Raw genomic sequence first — 22,522 nt, 5'->3', positions numbered from 1 at the left:
ATAATAATATCATAAAAAAAGAGCTACACCATACAACTGGAAATAGGTTAAAACAATAATGACTTAGAAATTTGATGGTAAATACTTTCAGCCACCTTCCAGTCTTTTAAACTAAGTAATACAGAATAGTACAATTTGAATTCGTTCATAAAACAGGAAAATTAGGGTTTGTTTCCTCTCTATTTGCTACAATGGATGTGATATTTGGCTAAAAGAAAGAAAGAAAAAAGAAAGAAAGAAAGAAAGAAAGAACAACTTCATTCATCACACACTTGTGAAATTCCTCTCTGCATTTAACCCATCTGAAGCAGTGAACACACACATGCGCACACATGTGAGCAATGAGCACACACACATACCCACAGCAGTGGGCAGCCATGCTAACAGCACCCGGAGAGCAGCCAGAGATTCGGTACCTTGCTTAAGGGCACTTCAGCCCAAGGCCGCCCCACGTCAACCTAACTACATGTCTTTGGACTGCGGGGGAAACCGGAGCACCCGGAAGAAACCCACGCAGACACAGGGAGAACATGCAAACTCCTCACAGAAAGGCCCTCGCCGAGCGCTGGGCTCGAACCCAGAACCTTCTTGCTGTGAGGCGATAAGTAAGACTATATTAACAATATTGGAGTTAGATGGGCTTAAATTACCCATATAAAATAAAATGTGAGTAATAGATGAGTGGCACAGTGGTGTAGTGGTGTCGCCTCACAGCAAGAAGGTTCTGGGTTCAAGCCCACCCGCCAGTGGGGGCCTTTCTGTGTGGAGTTTGCATGTTCTCCCTGTGTCTGTGTGGGTTTCCTCCGGGTGCTCTGGTTTCCCCCACAGCTCAAAGACATGCAGTTAGGTTAACATGGGGCGACCTTGGGCTGAAGTGCCCTTGAGCAAGGTACCGAACCCCTGACTGCTCCCCAGGCGCTGTAGTGTGGCTGCCCACTGCTCTGGGTGTGTGAGTGCATGTGTGTTCACTGCTTCAGATGGGTTAAATGCACAGGATGAATCTCACTGTGCTTGAAGTGTGCATGTGACAAATAATGGTTTCTTCTTCTAATACTTAATCTTCTTCTTCTTTTGGCTGCTCCCGATTAGGGGTTGCCACAGCGGCTCTTTCATCTCCATTGCTCCCTGTCTTCAGCATCCTTCTCTACCACACCTGCCACTTTTATGTCCTCTCTCACCACATCCATGTATCTCCTCTTTGGCCTTCCTCGTTTTCGTGTGCCTGACAGCTCCATCCTCAACATTCTCCTTCCAACATGCTCTGCATCTCTTCTCAGGATGTGCCCATACCATCTGTCTCACCTCTCTTAGCTTAATTCCCAAGCTCTCCACATGTGCTCGTTCCTTATCCTGTCCAACCTCCCATCGCAAACCTTAACATCCTCAACTCCGCCACCTCCAACTTTGCCTCCTGTCTCTTCGTTAAGGGTACAGTCTCCAATCCATACATCACAGCTGGTCTCACTACTGTCTTATACAGCTTACCTTTTACTTTTGCCGGGACTTTCCTATCACGAATGACTCCTGAAATCCTTCTCCACCCTGCCTGCGCTCTCTTTCTCACCTCACTATCGCAGCCCCCATTTTCCTGCACAGTTGACCCCAGGTACTTGAATTCACCAACGTTCTTTACATCTCCTCCTTGCATCTTCACTACACTCTCATTGATGCTCATGTATTCTGTTTTGCTACTGCTCACCTCACCTTCATTTCAATGCATCTCTCCAAACCCAACTCAACCTCCTTTCTACTTTCACCACATAATACAAAATCATCCGCAAATCATCATGTTCCATGGTGACTCTTGCCTCACTTCATCTGTCAAGCTATCTATCACTATGGCAAACAAGAAAGGACTCAAAGCAGATCCTTGATGGACTCCCACCTTCACCTTGAACTGTTCAGTCGTTCCAACTGCACACCTCACTGCTGTTTCACTGTTCTCATACATGTCTTGCATACACGTCAACCTATACGGAATGTCCGTATTTTGTACGGATTTGATTCAATAAACGTAGTATACGGGCGTTATAAATAAAGTTATATGGATTCTTTAAAAAAAAAACTTCAATATTGGTGGCGTCATGGCTCAGGTGGATAAGGCGCTGTACCATAAATACAGGGACCCGGGTTTGATTCCAGCCTGAGGTCGTTTCTCGATCCCTCCCTGTCTTTCTCTCCTGCTCATTTCCTGTCTCTACACTGTCCTATCCAATAATAAAGGTGAAAAAAGCCCCCAAAAAACCTTCAATATTTATTTAGAGCTATAATCAATTCCCACGATGATAAAAGAGCGCATAACATTTACAAACGTACTGTACATCACAGACAGCCAGTAAAGAAGCTTATGAAATCGCGCGTTATCTTGGGGTAGCAAGACTTCGTTCCACTTTTGATTATGCGCACACCGCATTGCGAGAATCCCGCCAACCGTGAAGTCATAGACATATAAACATAGACGCCGCCTTCTGCGTAGAATCATACGTCATCCTCGCCGCCATATTGGATGTGGCAAAGTGGAGATTCTTCAACCGTCTCTGGTATAGCGTCTAGACAGTAGCCGAGAGTAAAGATGCCTCATTCATGTGCTGCGTTTAACTGTACCAACAGGTTTACCGTCCAAACGAGATCACATGGGATTACCTTTCACAGCTGAGACTGGAAAAATACTTTTCATTATATTTGGTCATTATAACGTAATTTTACGAACAGATTTTCCTGACTTTGTGGCTAATATGAAGTCTCGCGCATGATAGCCGCTCGGTGAAACCTGTCTCCACACAACGAAGTATTTCCTTCGTAACTACGCTGATAACACTTTGTGTTTTTGTCAAACATTGGAGCTTTGTATTCATTCTGAAGGTTTATTGTTATTAATATTGAATAAAGAGTAACTGGGATATATCATTGTTAATTATCATTCAAATTTTAGGTAAATTATTTTAATTTGCATCTCATTATCTCTAGCCGCTTTATCCTGTTCTACAGGGTCGCAGGCAAGCTGGAGCCTATCCCAGCTGACTACGGGCGAAAGGCGGGGTACACCCTGGACAAGTCGCCAGGTCATCACAGGGCTGACACATAGACACAGACAACCATTCACACTCACATTCACACCTACGGTCAATTTAGAGTCACCAGTTAACCTAACCTGCATGTCTTTGGACTGTGGGGGAAACCGGAGCACCCGGAGGAAACCCACGCGGACACGGGGAGAACATGCAAACTCCACACAGAAAGGCTCTCGCCGGCCATAGGGCTCGAACCCAGGACCTTCTTGCTGTGAGGCGACAGCGCTAATGACTACACCACCGTGCCGCCCTAATTTGCATCTTGTACAGATTTTATAAGGGAAATACGGATTTTGGTTATACAGGTTTGATTGACCAAAGGTTGACATGTATGGTCTTGCACCACTCTGATATACTTCTCATTCACTCCACACTTTCTCATACTTAATGAAGGAATATTATGTTTAAGAGAGAACCAGTTTGGGATATTCAACCAAAAAAGTTGAGTCCAATGGCATGAAAAGAACAAATGCTCCATGGTTTTCGTAAACAGAATTACAAAAGGTGCACAAATCAACAGCAGATTTAAATCTTCTCTTAAGAAATTGGGCTACTGGACGTCTTTGAGTTTTTATTTTGTATGAATAATGACTGGGGGGAGTGTCAGCACACAGAATTCGTCGACTTTTAATGACGTAGCACGCAAGAACGGGCGGCTAGGCTGTGAACGACGGTCAATTTCGTCCGTTCTTTATTTGAGGTACCCGTTTCTCTCTTGCTTACGTGTTTATTCCATAACTCAATGTAAATACCAAATAATTATACTCCAAACCTAAACTATATCTTAATGTTTGTTTCCTGTATTGTATTTTCAGAGAATAATACTATAATCTTTATGTTGCGCGCGCACGCCCCCTTTCTCCATTAGCTAGCTAGTTTGGAAATTAGCAAGCTAGCTAATTAGATAGCTACTGAAATATAATTATTAAATAATTAATAAATGAATATATATAATTCGCTGCATGATTTCGGGTAACTAGCTGTTCTTGGTGGCAGTGTTGCTAACCAAGTGCTAAATAGTTAGCAACCAGTTATTAGCTAGCTAGCTACCTGGCTAGTTTGGAAATTAGCAAGCTAGCTAATTGGTTAGCTACTAAAATATAACTAATAAATGAATATATGTAATTCGCTGTATGATTTCGGGTAACTAGCTGTTCTTGGTGTGAGTGTTGCTAACCAAGTGCTAAATAGTTAGCAACCATTTATTAGCTATACCTGGCTAGTTTGGAAATTAGCAAGCTAGCTAATTAGTTAGCTACTGAAATATAATTAATAAATGAATATATATAATTCGCTGTATGATTTCCATGATGTTGGGTAACTAGCTGTTCTTGGTGGTTGAACCAAGTGCTAAATAGTTAGCAACCGTTTATTAGCTAGCTACCTGGCTAGTTTGGAAATTAGCAAGCTAGCTAATTAGTTAGCTACTGAAATATAATTAATAAATGAATATATATATATATATATATATATATATATATATATATAAATATATATGAGTGATTCCACGCTTATGGGTACTGAAATGGGGACATGAACTTATTTTTAAAAATTCACCTAAAACCATTTCTTTTTTTTTACCATCAGGTCACAAAACATGTAATCTTTAATGAATGATATGTTAAAAGATAACTTAAATTTTCTGAGATGTAATAAAAACATATTTATATGCCAAAGTCAAGCCTATGAGTTCCAAAATGATGTCTGTTACATTACTTCTGTTACGATTGTCCATCTCGCGTCTGTTACAAATTAATTACAATCTAGCTATATACCATGTTAATCTTATTGAAAGAATGTGTATGTTTATTCTACTACACATGTTTATTAATTATATTTGCTAAAACATCACCTTCCTATGTTTCAAAAAGTAATTCTACATTGTTAAAATTGAGAATCTATATGTCCACAACACTTCTGTTACGTTCCGACTTTGGCATATAAATGTTTTTATTACATCTCAGAAAATTAAAGTTATCTTTTAACATATCATTCATATCATTCATCATAAAAAAGAAATGGTTTTAGGTGAATTTAAAAAAATAAGTTCATGTCCCCATTTCAGTACCCATAAGCGTGGAATCACTCATATATAAAAAATTCGCTGCATGATTTCCATGATATTGGGTAACTAGCTGTTCTTGGTGTCAGTGTTGCTAACCAAGTGCTAAATAGTTAGCAACCGTTTATTAGCTATACCTGGCTAGTTTGGAAATTAGCAAGCTAGCTAATTAGTTAGCTACTGAAATATAATTAATAAATATAGTATATGTAATTCGCTGTATGATTTCCATGATGTTGGGTAACTAGCTGTTCTTGGTGTGAGTGGTGCTAACCAAGTGCTAAATAGTTAGCAACCGTTTATTAGCTAGCTGAAAGTGTTTTCGTTTTCTCAACCCTAAAGTGAGTGTGTTGTCTTTCTCTTGCTTTTTTTTTTTTAAACCAGACTTGGTGTTCGTGCTTTGTCAAAGTGTTCTCAGCTACAGCTATGAACTGGAACAAGGGAGGACCGAGTGGTAAACGAGGCTTTGGCTTCGGAGGGTTTTCTCTCTCCGGGGGTAAAAAAGAGGAGCCTCGGCTGAACCAGCAGTCCCACAGCGCGTTCGGAAGCTCGGGGTCTGCAGGAGGTTACGGCAAAAACCAGCAGCTGCCTGCGTTCTACAAGATCGGAACCAAACGGGCCAATTTTGACGAGGAAAATGCGTGAGTGACACTGCATCCAGTGCACGAGAATCTAAATCAGAATAATTTGATCATGTGTACATCAGAGTCAGAATGTCTTTGCATGTTAACATTGCAACAAAATTTGCTGTCTCTCTTAAAACAAAGGAAAAACTGGACTCCATTCACTCTCCTCAGAACTTACCAGTTGAATGAGTCGTCGTCGTCTTTCAGCCCTTCTTGTTAGGGCTTGCCACAGCGGATAACGTCCCTCCATCTCTTCTCGTCCTCTGTATCTTCTTCCGTCACACCAACCGTCCTTGTGTTCTCCTTCACCACATCATCAATCTCATCTTTGTTCTTCGTCTTTTTCTTCTACCCGTCAGCTCCATCTCCAACGTTCTTTTCCCTGGGTCTCTCCTCTGTACTTATCCAAACCATCTTAAGCTTTGTCTCCAAGCCGTCCTACGTATCCTGTCTTTCGAATATACTCGTTTCTGATCCTGTCCAACATTCGCTCCCAATGAGAATTTCAACTCTGCTACCTCCAGTTCACTTCAGCCTCCTGTTTTTTTTTTTTTGTCTCCAAACCATACAACATGGCTGCTCTTACTTCTGTCTTGTATGCTTTCGTTTTGACTCTTGCTGGCAACCTTGTCACAATTCACTCCTGACATCCTTCTCTCCTCCATCCATTCCAACCTGCTTGCACTCACCTTCACTTCCCTTCCCTTCTGCACTCGCCGTTGGTTTGTACAGTTGACGTCAGATATTTGAACTCGTCTGCTTTGACCACCTCTATTCCTTGTAGTTGTATCATTCAGTCTGAATGAATACCGTATTTTCTGGACTATAAGCCGCTACTTTTTTCCTAGGTTTTGAACCATGCGGCTTATACAAAGGTGCGGCTATTCTGTGGATTTTTCTTCCACCGCTAGGGGCGCTCTAACCGGAAGTAGAATCAAAAATAAGAGAGACGAAAAATCAATGCAAAGAAGAATTAGCAGATCTTTAGCAGATAGAACACGCACGACAAATTACTAACTGGTAATTATTTTCAAATCCAGCCAAGATGATTAAAGTGACTTGTGGTTTCAAACACAGGAGAAATGAAGGTAAATAAATACCGGTTATTTTCTCTTGGTTCTGTTCCGTTTTAATCAGCAAAGTTGCTGCCGTGTTAAAAGGCACTGTTCGGAAAGAATCTGTTCAGGTACATACATGTACATTTACAGTACAAAATCGTTCTGTACATGCAGTAAATATCTAATTTTTCAACATAGATATCTGCGGCTTATAGCCCGGTGCGGCTTGTATATCTTTTTTAAATTTTTTTTTTTTTTTAAATAGAGCGGATGCGGCTTATATACAGGTGCGCTCTATAGTCCAGAAAATACGGTATTAAAAAAAAAGAGTATAGAATAATTTAAAGTGACTTATGCAGTTACTGCCCTTGAGGTAAAAGTGGCGGTGGAGGGGTGTGAGTTGAACTCACTGAGAGCTGTTGGGTAGAAGCTGTTCCTGAGTCTGGAAGTGTGGGCCCTTGAAGGCTCTGTCGCGTCTTCCAGATGGCAGGTGATGAAAAGGATGTGTGTAGTCCTTAATAATGATGCAGCAAGATCTGTAGATGTCCTCCAGGGGGCAGGGGGAGTCCAATAATTGATTTTTTTTATTAATTCATTTTTTTTGCGCCGTATTAATAATCCTCTGAAGAGCTGCTCCGTCTGCTGCTGAACTGTTTCCATACCAGGCCGTTATGCAGGATGTCAGTATGCTCTCGACCGAGCAGTGGTAGAATGACTCCAGCAGCTTTGCAGAGAAGTTGGTCTTCCTCAGAGTCCTTAGGAAGTAGAGTCTCTGTTGAGCCTTTTTGACTATAGCAGTGAAGTGAACCATCTACTTGAGGGCCTCACTGATATGGATCCCCAGGAACTTAAAACTGGAGACCCTCTCCATCTCCTCTCCCCTGATTTCCAGGCTCCTCCTGCAGCCGGTTTCACTAAAGTAGTTTAGACTGGTCTATGGGTTAAGATTGGTCTTAAGTTTCTTTATAGACCAGTCTAATGCAAGTAAGACAGTTTCACAAAAGTTAAGACTAATTTTTTAAGTCTAATTTTAGGCTTAAAAAGTAAGACACCCTACCCCCAGTCTTATATGGGTCTAAGGGCTATATCACCATGGTAATAACTGAAATAGTGTGTGAATCAGTGTGTGTTTATTATTATTATTATTATTATTATCTCATCTCATTATCTCTAGCCGCTTTATCCTGTTCTACAGGGTCGCAGGCAAGCTGGAGCCTATCCCAGCTGACTACGGGCGAAAGGCGGGGTACACCCTGGACAAGTCGCCAGGTCATCACAGGGCTGACACATAGACACAGACAACCATTCACACTCACATTCACACCTACGCTCAATTTAGAGTCACCAGTTAACCTAACCTGCATGTCTTTGGACTGTGGGGGAAACCGGAGCACCCCAAGAAAACCCACGCGGACACGGGGAGAACATGCAAACTCCGCACAGAAAGGCCCTCGCCGGCCCCGGGGCTCGAACCCAGGACCTTCTTGCTGTGAGGCGACAGCGCTAACCACTACACCACCGTGTCGCCCCTATTATTATTATTATTATTATTATAGTGTTCTTGTTATTATTACTATTGTTATTATTATTACTGGACATACTTTCTTAAATGAATAAAATTTAATTTAAAAAAAACAGTCAAGCCATAAGTGCCATCAATGTCAGTAACTACAAGAAAGCTTGAAATGTTAAGGCAGTGAAGTGCAAGTATGTAATACAAAAATTTAGGCTATTATAATCTAACTATAAAGTATTCAATAAAGAACAAACAGTGTAATGCCAGCTTATTCATTTTATTACTTATAAATGATATAAATATATATAAATATGGGTCAGTCCATGAAATGATGTTACTTTTCATTGGTCCGGGTTTACATAATCATTTCATCTTTAATTTCCATGATTTAAAGAAATATTTAGCAGATTATCTATAAATATTGTTTGAAGAAATAAAAAAATGAAGTTTTCTTTTGAAATAAAGAAATGTGAAACAGTTTCTTCCCCTGTGACTGGACACGGATGATACGTTTTTTGTGACATGGAATATTTGCTGACTTTGAGCTTAAATAAACCTTCATTACTTTCTGAGAATTTCAATAAAATTAGTTTCATGGTACTTGCAATTTTTAGTTTTAGACTCACATAATAAAGTTAAGAAGGTTCTATAAACTATTTAGCTTCGAATTCATCCACTTAAAATAGGTTGTGAACGTAACATTGTGATGTCCTACCGTGTTACGTTAGAAACCAGGCTTATAAAAAATAAAACGAGTTGAAATCATGATTGATGTTTTTAATATAAAGAAGAATATACTATAAAACGATGTAGGTAGAAAGAAATTTAAACAAACGGCAATAAAAGAAATTATCGATGTTTTTTCTCACATCCTAACTTGGCGTCCACTCGCTTCCTGGTTCGTTCACAACCTGCGAGACCTATTTACTCAATCTAGGTCAGCTGACCTGACGCGAGATAACTTCTTGCGGGATCTCACACACCACAACACGTGCTCTAGAGAAGTGCAGATATAAGTGTGACTAAGGGCCCGTTTACACGAGGACGCTGTCGGGTAAAAACGACTAAATATTTTATCGGAAGTGCCTTTCGTTTACACGAGGACGGCGTTTCCGAGGCTGAAAAACGGATAAAATTTAAAACGCCTTCCAGAGTGGATAAGTTAAAAACGGCCCCCGTTGCATATCCGTCTAAACTACCCAATACGCGAAACTCTGCTCGGATCTGCTCACGTCGGGTACGCGTTTACGTCATACATATGTCATATACTGCACATGCCAGCCCGGGAAGTAAGAAAGTAAGTAAAAAAGTAAGAGCATGTCTGATTACATCGATCTAACGGACCTTCAAGCTGCTCTGTTTTAATGCAGTAGATGTGTTTTCCTACCCCCCCGCCCGGCTGGAGCTCCTCAGTTTGGTGTCGCCAAGTTACACGCACGCGCGCGCCGCCTATTCAAGCCGCTCGTGAAACCATAAACCCGAGACTGAAAACAAAACTAGCAGCCGAACGGGTTTATTTTGCTGAGACGGACACTGCCTTTTCTCTTCTTCACCGAAACAAGAGTGAGTGTTACTTAATAAAGGCAGATTAAAAGAGTTTCGGTTTGCTCCTGCTCCTCCCTCGAGCACTACAGTACCTCAGCCAGACCGGTGTTCTGTAAAGTTATCCTAGCAAGTTCGCATACAGACCGTTTTATTATTCAAAACAAGTCATTATAAATTATTTGACTCGGCCAAAGACTCGACCAATACGCACAAAACATAAAAATCGGCAAATGCGTGAAATTCTCACCGATTTTCTATCAGCCCAGCTGATCGGTGGGACAAAACTACTGTTGAATTTTCCTACCCTCCTGGATTTCGCGCATGCTTGGTAGGATAACTTGACAGAACAGCGGCGCAGATGTGCAGATCAGACAAGACAGAAGACGTTGCGCATGCGTGCAGACATAGCGGAGACATTTATGCGTCACCGTATAGACGCAGTTTCCTCCTTGAAAACGGTCGTGTAGACGCGGAAAAAAGTGAGAACGAAAACGGACTTTTGCGTTTTTGGTTTATACCGTCCCCGTGTAAAGTGGGCCCAAGTAAAGTAATGAATTCAATAATCTCATTTACCCCATATAGGATGAAACTGTTTCCTGTTAATGACTGTTGTTATTATTGTTCAAATCTTAAACAGATTTTATGAAGTTTGTGAAATACTGGTATTTCATATTTTCAGTGTTTATGATGTTGAACTAATATTTCTAATGAATTCTTATTCAGTGTTAATGTTTAAAGTAAGCAAATAAAAGCAAAAAATTGATTTTTATCAATATTTTTCCTTTATTTTTAAAAGCTTGTTCGTGTCCTTGTTACATTAGCAACCGGGTAAATATTTATGGATTTTATCATACATTGTAGAGCAGGAGTTATCTTAACAACTATGTTATATTTTCTGATATGGTCAATGCTTCATGGAAATAAAAGTTGTTTTCAGTTGTAAATTGTTTTAAGTGACTCCCTCTATGTCACATTTTGGTAACCCCATTTCATGGACTGACCCAAATATCAATTCATTTATGCATATAATTACATCACCACTCATCACTTTCTCTCTCTCTCTCATATACACACACACACACACACACACACACAACTACATCACTCCTCCATCTGCGCGAGTCTCTTCAATTTAAGTTGCAGTCGCTCCAAAAGGAAAGACTGCAACTTAAATTGAAGAGACTCGCGCAGATAGAGGAGTGATGTAGATAATAACGGCGACTCGCCTCCGTAGATCTCTATCACCATTTCGGTGGTGACTTTTAGTTTCTTCGCTTTCCCTCCTCCCGTTGGGGGTCCCGTTTTCCGCTTGTATATTTCCTTTTTTGCCTCTGGCACCATATTTTTAAACCTCTTCTGCACAGCTGACAGGTCTCGTACCGCAGCGGGGTTAACGCTGTTCACCGCATCGGTGATTTTTTTTCCACACCTCATGTTTCTTTTTGTTGGTACACTCCTCATTGAATTTCCCCAACAAAACCCCTTTGTAGGAATTAAATTCTTCAAGAATGGCTAAATTCTCTGAGTGCGTGAACGGCACTGACCGGTTGCTGTCCGCCATTTTTTTTTGTTTTGAAAAGAGTCTTAAATTACCAACAATCCTTTGCGGCATAGTACGACTTAAGATAGTCAGAGTCTTAACTGCTTTGTGCAACAGTTTTTGTTAGACGTCTATGCTAAGTCCGACTATACCCTCTGTCTAAGTTATAGTCGTAGTCTATCTTAGTGAAACCGGCTCCTGATGCCGTTTGAAGTCTATAAGAAGCTCGTTTGTCTTGTTGCTGTTTAGTGACCGGTTGTTGCCTGCACACCATTCAGTCAGCTTGCAGATCTCGTCCCTATACTCTATCTCCTCGCCATGAGAGATCAGTCCCACTATTGTGTCATCAGCAAATTTTATAATGGTATTTGTCAGGTGAACAGGAATGCAGTCATACGTGTAGAGGGAATAGAGGAGGGGACTTGGCATACACCCCTGTGGTGCTCCGGTGCTGATGGTGGGACTCGGGGAGACATGAGAACCAAGTCTCGCCATCTGTGGGTGGATGTTAAGAAAGTCTTTGATTCATAAACACAAGGTCCAGTAGTTTGCCAACCAGTCTGCTGGGCACTACAGCATTGAGCACAGAGCTGTAATCAACAAAAAGCATTCTTATTACACACCTTCCCCTTCTGCTCCAGCTGGGTCAGTGTGGTATGGAGAGCTGTGCTTATGGCATCCTCTGTGGATCTATTTGTCCTGTCTGCATACTGGTGCTGATCTAAAGTGGGGGGGGGGTTGATATGCTGCAGAACCAGTTTTTCAAAGCAATGGTGGAATAATTTTTATTACTTGGAAAATATTGGCAAGAAGAAATGCCAGTGAGTTTGGAGGCGGTATTTAAAAGAGAACTGAACGCAAATTTTTAAAAAATCAAAATTCTATTTCTCATTTTATTAAATATAGGAACGGATTTTTGATCGCTATTTTGTCGCTGCTATAGCAAGTTCTAAGTGTTTGAAATCTGCTCTGTAATATATCAGTCCGTATGTCAAAGCGACAGCCGTAAACGAGATTCGTTGAGACGTGTGCGAGACATCGTAGGACGGAAGTAAAACGTACAGCGGAAATCAAAGCGACCAACGTTGTCAAAAGACGCGCGCGCCCTCTTTCGAATGCTGATGTAATCGAGCTGGAAGTTTTGTTTGTTTTGATAGCGATCAGGAAAGTTTTGTAGGCAGTAATCGTCATTTAAACTCGTTTTTGTGCAATATTTCGTTTAGAAAACAGTTTTCAAAATGGCGGCGCTGATGCGTCGCGTTTCGAAGTCTAGCACAAGTCTCGTGAAGATCGCGCAGATAAGCGACGCCTGCCGTGGACCAAACGAACTAAATTCAACACGGCTAAAAACCGAACAGGCCGATAAGTATAATATTTAATTGCAATTAGTTGCCAATATGAGTCACGATATAAAGTTACTAAAACCGGAAACGTAATTAAATGACAGGTTAATTAAGAAATAAAGCAAGTTTAAAAATGACTTCAGTTCTCCTTTAAGATGTGATGTGAGTTCAAGTGAGGGGGGGGGGAGGAAGAAAATGAATGGCATGAGGCAGTTTTTGTTATTGACGCCCCCAACTTGAAAAGGTGGGGCTTGTAGAAAAATGAGTTCCTGAGTGGTAATTATGACACAGTGGTGGTGTTCATCTTATAATTCTAAGTGTAATCAAGCCATTTGGCAGAGGTAGACATGCTCGAGCTCATGGTTTAAAGGCGTGTCAATATTTACAGTACTGTATTTCTGATGGGCAATAGCTAGGAGATGCTTTTTTACTGTGAGAAATATGATGCACTTTCGTTTTAAAAAACAAACATTTTTTCCCCGATTGTCTGGTTTTCCCCAAGCTATTTCGAGGATGAGGAGGAAGAATCGATGACTGCAGATCTGCCGTATATCCCAGCGGAGAACTCTCCTACCAGGCAGCAGATGCAGTCAGGAGGAGGAGGAGGAGGAGGAAGTGGTGGAGGTGGAGGAGGATCAGACAGTGAAGACGACCCCCTTGATGCCTTTATGGCTGAGGTGGAGGTGAGATCACACCCCACTATCACACTGTAACAGTTCCTGATATGGGTGGAGCACAAAAGCACGGCAGGCGAGAGTTGATGTTCACATACACACTTTTTATTGTCCTTATTCTGGCTTTTCAGCTTGCTTCTTTCGTTCAGTCAGTCACACGCGTGCGTTGGGGTCGGGAGGCCCCTCTTCTCTGCTCTCCCCCTCCTTTTATGCTCGATCCCTGCGACAAACACGCACACACCCACACACATTAATGGACACCAGGTGTAATGACTTAGCAACTTACCGACCCCGCCCTCCATTCACAAACTGCCGCTTGGCCACGTCCCCGTTGTCACATACCCCCACTGAAGCAGACTCTCCCACCCCTCACCGACGGGACAGGAAGTCCGCCACCACCATCTGCACCCCCGGCCTGTGGACCACCTCGAACTTAAACGGCTGTCGGGTGAGATACCAACGGGTGATCCGCACATTGGCATCCTTCATGCGGTGGAGCCACTGGAGGGGCGTGTGGTCCAAACAGAGTGTGAAAGGGTGCCCCAGCAGGTAGTATCGGAGGGCGAGGACCGCCCACTTGATGGCAAGGCGCACTCTTCAATGGTGCTGTACTTGCTTTCACGCATCGAGAGTTTACGGCTGATGTACAGCACAGGGCGCTGCTTGCCCGCCACCTTCTGGGACAAAATGGCCCTCTGTCCGATGCGTCAGTCTGTAAACGGCCCCCAGCCCTCCATTCACAAACTGCCGCTTGGCCACGCCCCCATTGCCACACACACACGTTCTGCTAATATGGTCCTGGGGCAAAAATATTTACAAATCGAATTGATTGCACAAGTATTCCCCCCCCAATTTGCACCGATAGCCCTAAATTGGTTCTGGTGTACCCAGTTTCCATCAGAAGTCACACACTTGGTTGAATGGAGTCCATCTGTGTACAGTCAGTGTCATGTGATTTGTATCTCAGTATAAATATTTCTGTTCCTGGAAGAACCCAGAGTTTGCTAGAGAACCTCAACAGACAGCATCATGAAGACCTTGGAGCTGTCGAAACAAGCCCAGGACACAAAATATCCCACAGAGCATCATTAAATCTTTTATACCAAGAGTTCTCAACCTTTTCTACTTTAAGGCACATTCATACTTTAAGGCCTATTCATACTTGTAACAAGTCGGGGCCCGTTAAAAACAGGTCCCTAATTATCTTGGCTCCTCTATTCAATTAGAATCTAATAATCTATTGTAAAGTGTATTAATGGGATGCAACGTCACTCCCTGTTACAGATGGGAGCCCAGGAATTAAATAAATGCAGTAAAAACCAAACTATTTTTAATTGTAGGTATTGTATTTAAAACTGTATGGATGTGCCAGAAGCCGAACCCATGCATGCAGGGCATTCAGGGATTAATGATCCAAAAGTGGAGTCTGGGCGATTAACACAAGAACTTATTGGCATTTTTCTCATTCAGCAAACAAGCAAGTTATTAAAACGGAGAAGTACACTCAGAAGAAGTGGATATAGAATGGGATTGGACCCTTATACGCTAACAAAGAAGGATTTTTCCTATGAGATGGAAAATTATCCATCTTTTTTTTTTTTTTTCCCCCGTTTCCGGTTGAGAGTACGTCGTGCACGTTCTGGCTGCCGCTTCTCACCAGACCTTTTTTTTTTTTTTTAATTTTTTTTTCTTTTTCTATTTTCATTTTTATTTTTTTTTCTGTGTTTTTGTGTAGTTTGATGTTTGAGTGTTTTGTCCGCCGGTTGTGGTGTGGCGTCGGTTCCCTCCAGGTCTTGGTTCGCTGTGGGTGATGCCTGCACTCCCAGCTATGGACTGCAGTGAGCTCGTTGCTCATTTTACATCGTGGTTGTCCAGCGCTCTGCGCTTTAATGCTTGACGTGATGTTCCGAGCAATGTTGCTCGGTGGCGTCGCGGTGGCTGTGCAGGCGGTTTGGGACACACCAGCGCTCTGTGTGGCAGAGCTTCTCTGCTCGCTGTGTGGATCCATGGCGTGGTGTTCGAGCGATGTGGCTGACGGCGTCACGGCGGCGGTGCTGGAGATGTGGGACTTGTTTTCGTGCGCCTTTTGGTGGGACTGTGGCTGCTACACCACGGGAATTACATCCTGACCCCTACTTGGTGGACTTTTTACTTTTATTTATTTTTTATTATTCTTATTTTTTATTTATTTATTTTTTCCTTGTCTATAATTGTAAAGCGTCCTTGGGTTTATTGAAAGGCGCTATATAAATTTAACTTATTATTATAACTTATTATCCGTTGAGTTCCCCGACATCTCAAACTACCTGGTGCTGCAGTGCAGACATCGTTCTACACAGACACACAGATGACAGCCTGGAAGAGCATGTAGGAGGACAGCTTTTTATATGCAGCTGGGTGATCAAGATACTACAAAATAGATGGACCTCAGTGCAGGAAGTGTGTTTTGTTAGCAGGTGTGATCTTTATAAAACAAAAGTAAAGCAGATTATTTAAACAGCGTTATAAACATGGGTAGAAACGAACATGACTGTGATACTTCGCAAAGCCTCTGTGAATACAGCATCCATATCTGTGCGTGCTGATTGCGCTCAAATCAGTATCGGGTGTTTCCCATAACTACAGTGGTTCTTGAAAGTTTGTGAACCCTTTAGAATTTTCTCCATTTCTGCATAAATGTGACCTAAAACATCATCAGATTTTCACACAAGTCCTAAAAGTAGATAAAGAGAACCCAGTTAAACAAATGAGACAAAAATATTATACTTGGTCATTTATTTATTGAGGAAAATGATCCAGTGTTACATATCTGTGAGTGGCAAAAGTATGTGAACCTTTGCTTTCAGTATCTGGTGTGACCCCCTTGTGCAACAATAACTGCAGCTAAACGTTTGCGGTAACTGTTGATCAGTCCTGCACACCGGCTTGGAGGAATTTTAGCCCGTTCCTCCGTACAGAACAGCTTCAACTCTGGGATGTTGGTGGGTTTCCTCACATGAACTGCTTGCTTCAGGTCCTTCCACAACATTTCGATTGGATTAAGGTCAGGACTTTGACTTGGCCATTCCAAAACATTAACTTTATTCTTCTTTAACCATTCTTTGGTAGAACGACTTGTGTGCTTAGGGTCGTTGTCTTGCTGCATGACCCGCCTTCTCTTGAGATTCAGTTCATGGACAGATGTCCTGACGTTTTCCTTTAGAATTCGCTGCTATAATTCAGAATTCATTGTTCCATTAATGATGGCAAGCCGTCCTGGCCCAGATGCAGCAAAACAGGCCCGAACCATGATACTACCACCATCATGTTTCACAGATGGGATAAGGTTCTTATGCTGGAATGCAGTGTTTTCCTTTCTCCAAACATAACACTTCTCATTTAAACCAAAAAGTTCTATTTTGGTCTCATCCATCCACAAAACATTTTTTCCAACAGCCTTCTGGCTTGTCCACGTGCTCTTTAGTAAACTGCAGATGAGCAGCAGTGTTCTTTTTGGAGAGCAGTGGCTTTCTCCTTGCAACCCTGCCATGCACACCATTGTTGTTCAGTGTTCTCCTGATGGTGGACTCATGAACATTAACATTAGCCAATGTGAGAGAGGCCTTCAGTTGCTTAGAAGTTACCCTGGGGTCCTTTGTGACCTCGCCGACTATTACACGCCTTGCTCTTGGAGTGATCTTTGTTGGTCGACCACTCCTGGGGAGGGTAACAATGGTCTTGAATTTCCTCCATTTGTACACAATCTGTCTGACTGTGGATTGGTGGAGTCCAAACTCTTTAGAGATGGTTTTGTAACCTTTTCCAGCCTGATGAGCATCAACAACGCTTTTTCTGAGGTCCTCAGAAATCTCCTTTGTTCATGCCATGATACACTTCCACAAACATGTGTTGTGAAGATCAGACTTTGATAGATCCCTGTTCTTTAAATAAAACAGGGTGCCCACTCACACCTGATTGTCATCCCATTGATTTGAAAACACCTGACTAATTTCACCTTCAAATTAACTGCTAATCCGGGGGCGTCGTGGCTCAGGTGGATAAGGCGCCATACCATGAATCCGGGGACCCGGGTTCGATTCCGACCCGAGGTCATTTCCCGATCCCTCCCCGTCTCTCTCTCCCGCTCATTTCCTGTCTCTACACTGTCCTATCCAATAAAGGTGAAAAAAGCCCAAAAAATATCTTTTAAAAAAAAAATTTAACTGCTAATCCTAGAGGTTCACATACTTTTGCCACTCACAGATATGTAATATTGGATCATTTTCCTCAATAAATAAATGACCAAGTACAATATTTTTGTCTCATTTGTTTAACTGGGTTCTCTTTATCTACTTTTAGGACTTGTGTGAAAATCTGATTGTTTTAGGTCATATTTATGCAGAAATATAGAGAATTCTAAAGGGTTCACAAATTTTCAAGCACTACTGTAGGTCCTGAGTGTGCACAGCAGCTGGTGCTGCGCCAGACTCAAGTGCATAAAGGGGTGAGAGTCAAGTGTTCACCGCTGTGTGACCACAACTTTTAGCTCACGTGTATATCGCCACCAAAATGCCTTATTTTTATCGATAACCCATCGCAAAGCATCGTGAGCTGTAATGTGACCGTAGCTTAAAGTGCTGATGACACGTTTTTGACATCTTTGGCGATGTTTTATAACATAAAAAGTAATTCCCGATGATCCATATATTAATTCACAAAGGCGCCTATTTTATAAGTTATGATAAAAAAACGCAGCTATTTGGGCAAATTTGACGGGGCTGCAGCACCCAGGAGACGAAGGAGGAGGAGGAGGAGCTATATGACGTCAGCGAAAGAACCTTCCTCCTAGCTTACCAGTTTGTTGTTGATGCAGCAGGTGTTCAGTTTATCATTATTAGTATTTTTATTAGACATTATTGTACATTTTATTTATTTTTATATATATATATATTAGTTATGCCTTCGCGTTGTGTTGCCGGCTTTTGCTCCAAAACCCACAAGGATGGGGTAAGTTTATTCAAGTTTCCCAGAGATCCCGAGCTGTATGCAAAGTGGGTGAAGCAAGTCAGGCGCACTCGTGACAAGTGGGAGCCCTCACCAACATCCGTCCTGTGCTCTGAACACTTCGATTTGGATTGTTTTGACACTCTTCCCAGCTTAAAACAATCTCTTGGGTGTTCAGTTCAGCACAAACATGTGTTGCTGCCATCAGCAGTGCCTACACAGTGTTGCCAGATTGGGGGGTTTCCCGCCCACTTGGGCGGTTTCAAGTGCATTTTGGTGGGTTTTGAACATAATTTGGGCTGGAAAAAAGTCAGCAGTATCTGGCAACAGATACTGCTGACGTTTTCCAGCCCAAAATATGTTCAAAACCCACCAAAATACACTTGAAACCGCCCAACTGAGCGGGAAACCTCCCAATCTGGCAACACTGCCAGTATTCCGGAGGGGGTCTACTAGTAACTATGCCGGATCCAAAGACAGTCCTCTTGTCAGAACATGTGTTGTGAAACGACATAAGATAAAGGTACGTAGAGCTATAGATTCTACATGATAATCATAAATGTAATCATAAAGTCGGCGTGATATCAGTCATGTATTTGCTTGTGAAAGCTTGCGGCTTTCATGTAACTGCCGCCTAGCAACGAGAGGCAAAGGGTAAAGAGGGTAGGCTATCATAGATTCTATTCGGAAGAGATCAACACAATTCTAGACTCCCAGAAGAGGAAGAGCTAGCACTAGAGAGTTCACCGGCGTTTTCATGCGCCATTTCCATTGAGTAGAACCAGAGTAGAACAGCCAGTGAACCGCAGCGTGTTCTCCCGCTGACGTCACAACATGGCCGCGAGCCACGGACCCAGTTTTCTTGCGCTGTGCAATTAAAAGTTGGATATTCGCGTAACAACAGCTTCTTTTCACGTAATTATAACAGAAATCTAACATGTTTGCCATGTTGTATAGTTTATTTAAGAAATTGCATAGAGTCATGTTCGTGTCATCAGCACTTTATTGAGGCGGCTGTGGAGTCAGATGCAACCCAGCAACCGCCCCCTACTATAGGGGTGTTCACACGGCACATATTTGCATCGATGCTGCACCGATGTATTTTGTTGCGATATATCTTACACCGGTGTAAATGTTGTGGAGCGTTCACACGTCACAAACCTGCTTACTAGAGAGAAGCGTGTTAGCACCGGTGCAGCCCCACTTGCGTTCACACGGCAGTTTTTGCGACCGTGCTATACGATAGTAATAATGCGGAAATGAAATATGCGCATGCGTGAAAATGTACTTCCTTTTCCCGGTTGTCATGGCATCACCAAGCGCCGGGAAAACAACATGGATGAAGACACCAGTGTTGCCAGATACTGCTGACGTTTTCCAGCCCAAAATATGTTCAAATCAGCCAAAATGCACTTAAAACCACCCAATCTGGCAACACTGGAAGACACGCAGTTCTGTTGTTGTTGATATTCGCCATTTTGGAAGCGCAAAATACCAGGATGCAAATTATGCAATGCCCGTATGTAATCAACTCTCCTCACGCGTAGCGAGTCTACCCCGTAGCGTTCAGACGTCCCATTTTATATCGGTGCTGCCCCGCAAACTAGCATTTACTCCGGAGTAAATTTCTTAAACCACCTCCCGAGCAGGGTTAGATTTGCACCGGTTTAAGCAGCTTTCAGGGGCTACACCGGTATAACTTTGTACCGTGTGAACGCTCTACCGGGGCAGCCCCGGCGCTACACCGGAGTAAAAGTTGCCGTGTGAACACCCCTTATGAGTAAAATTAGCTTCAACTTGAAAAAAAAAAATCGCAGCCCACTAGATGGCGCTTCGTGGCCCAGTGGTTGAGAAACATTGCTTTATACAAAATGGGGTCCTATAGTGCAGCCAGTGGCTGACTACAGAGGGGATTAGTCAGAGAAGACACCAAGGCACAGTATCAGGCACGAGCGCCTTATCAGTAGAAAAGACTTACTAGTGTGTTTAACATGCGTCTGTTCCTAATGGTCTTTTTTTTTTTTTTTTTTAAACCCACCAAACAGAACCAAGTAGTCAAGGACATGAAGAAACTGGAAGACAAGGAAAAAGAGAAAAAGCTGACCAAGTAAGGATTTTCACCAGAGATTTTATTTTTTATTATTATTTTTTTAAAATCAGAATAATATTGGATTCCAACTAGCACTATTTCACCAAGTTTTCCAGTTAAATATTATTGTTTACTTCGTAAGAGCCTAATTTCCGGTATATTTATGTATGTGTGGATGATATGAGGTGAAAGGGGGAGGGTTAAATGCACTTAGGGGCTGTACTACGGGTGATTGAGCGAGTCGCAGGGAAGTTTTTTTTTTCTCCGCTTCTTTCTTCCAGGGGTATTCGAGATGACATTGAAGAGGAAGATGAGCAAGTGAGTGACCACACTATCAGCATACCTCTACTTCAAGAACCGCTTTGCCTCATTCTGTATCTCCTCTTTCATTTTCTCAGCTCATTTTTCTACCTGCCCATGTAACTCTGCATCTTAAATCTTTGCAGGTTGGGTTTGTTGAGTGTTCAGAGAAGCCGCGTAGTCGTGAACGCGCACTAATGCGCAGATCCATATCCGTGATCCGCTCAAATTTGGAGCAAGAACAGCTCATTCTGTGATGTAATTGCTGGCCGTTTAGATCGAAGGTTTAGTTAACGTAATAACAGCATCACATTTATCTAACAGTTGCTTCCAGGTGAATAGGTTGCCCATGTTGGTGCTAAGCATGACATTTAGGCTGAAAACGCATGTGGTGTTAGTTTAGTTGCATTCAAGGCTGTCATGTTGTTGTTGTTTCTGATAGGTCTGATCAGATGCCAGTTAACCGCCAGCCTTACTTAGCAGTTACTCTATTTGGTTTCCTTTTACTTCCATCCACCATCCAGAAACGGTGCTATCTGTTGTTTGTGATGGTTTAGGGACCTGTACTGCAGCGCTGTTAACGTTTCTGATCCATCCTATGTGACGTGAAGCTCTGTGTTGCGTGCAGGAGGCTTATTTCCGTTACATGGTGGAGAACCCGACAGCCGGGCTTATCCAGGAAGAAGAGGAGGAGAACGTGGACTATGACAGCGACGGGAACCCCATCTCTCCTCCCGCTAAAAAGATCATCATGCCACTTCCTCCTGTTGACCACTCTGAGGTAATGCAGCTACAAACAAAAGTACAGTCTGAAATCCAGAAAGACTAACGCTACGTTCACACTGCAAGGCTTAATGCTCAATTCCGATTTTTTTGTGAAATCCGATTTTTTTGTGAGGTCGTTCACATTAACAAATATATGCGACTTGTATGTGATCCTCAGTATGAACGAAAAGCGACCTAAAAGTGTTCCGCATGCGCATTGCAGGATACGACGACGTCACACGCAGTGAGCATGGCCAGTGTTTACGGAAGTAAAACCGCCCGGTTGCGGTATGACCCATCCAATCTAGCTTGAATAGCTGCATCCCCCCAAATGGAAATCAGCTCCCTAACCTCTGCGTCCTTCCATTGAGAAGATTCAGAACCTTCACAGCCCGAAGCGTCCCTCGCATTGATGTCATGTGCAGATACGTTTTTTGAACTGGGGGGGACAAAAAACTGGGGGGGGACAAAGCTGCCAGCAAACCAACCCCAACCCCGATATGCCTGTCAAACTTGTGGGTTACCATAGCAACCAAGCTCGAGCTCGCAACCTGTGCAGTCTGCGCAGCTCAACCAACCGAATATCAGTCTTTGTTTTATGTGAATTGTTGCAACTATGTATACACTGCCGTGCACCTCAATAAACCGAATGGTAATTAGTCTTTTGATTTTTCCGTGAGGTTTGCCTTATGCAAAGTGGGGGGGGGGGGGGGACCGAACGAAGTGAATTTAAATCTGGGTGGGACGAATCCCACCCATCCCACCCTCTATCTGCGCCCGTGATTATGCGTCATGTTGTTGTAACTTTTTTTGAGAGACCCGCCGCCTACTTCAGCGCAGAATAGTGACGTTTGTGGCTTGTTGATGACGTGTAAGTCGGATGAATGCGACCTGGCGGTTCAGACTGAAGTCGCATATGAAAAGAGCGGATAGGAATCGGAATTAGGACC

The 22,522-nt window shown here is 42.6% G+C and overlaps 1 protein-coding gene across 1 annotated transcript in view; it reads left to right on the top strand.

The window, feature by feature from the left end:
• The first annotated feature begins 3,703 nt into the window (after positions 1 to 3,703).
• Positions 3,704 to 22,522, top strand: part of ddx42 (DEAD (Asp-Glu-Ala-Asp) box helicase 42) — a 43,869-nt gene continuing 25,050 nt past the window's right edge. Inside the window, exons 1-6 of the mRNA XM_060902103.1 lie at positions 3,704 to 3,771; positions 5,518 to 5,774; positions 13,264 to 13,444; positions 20,464 to 20,525; positions 20,789 to 20,825; positions 21,436 to 21,588. Coding sequence (XP_060758086.1) covers positions 5,560 to 5,774; positions 13,264 to 13,444; positions 20,464 to 20,525; positions 20,789 to 20,825; positions 21,436 to 21,588 — 648 coding nt within the window. The 5' untranslated portion in view covers positions 3,704 to 3,771; positions 5,518 to 5,559. The remainder of the gene's footprint in view (positions 3,772 to 5,517; positions 5,775 to 13,263; positions 13,445 to 20,463; positions 20,526 to 20,788; positions 20,826 to 21,435; positions 21,589 to 22,522) is intronic.

This window comes from Neoarius graeffei, chromosome 20 (assembly GCF_027579695.1).
Source record: "Neoarius graeffei isolate fNeoGra1 chromosome 20, fNeoGra1.pri, whole genome shotgun sequence".
Taxonomy (NCBI): domain Eukaryota; kingdom Metazoa; phylum Chordata; class Actinopteri; order Siluriformes; family Ariidae; genus Neoarius; species Neoarius graeffei.
The sequence above is the reverse complement of the archived record's forward strand: the minus strand, read 5'-3'. Positions and strand labels throughout refer to the sequence as shown.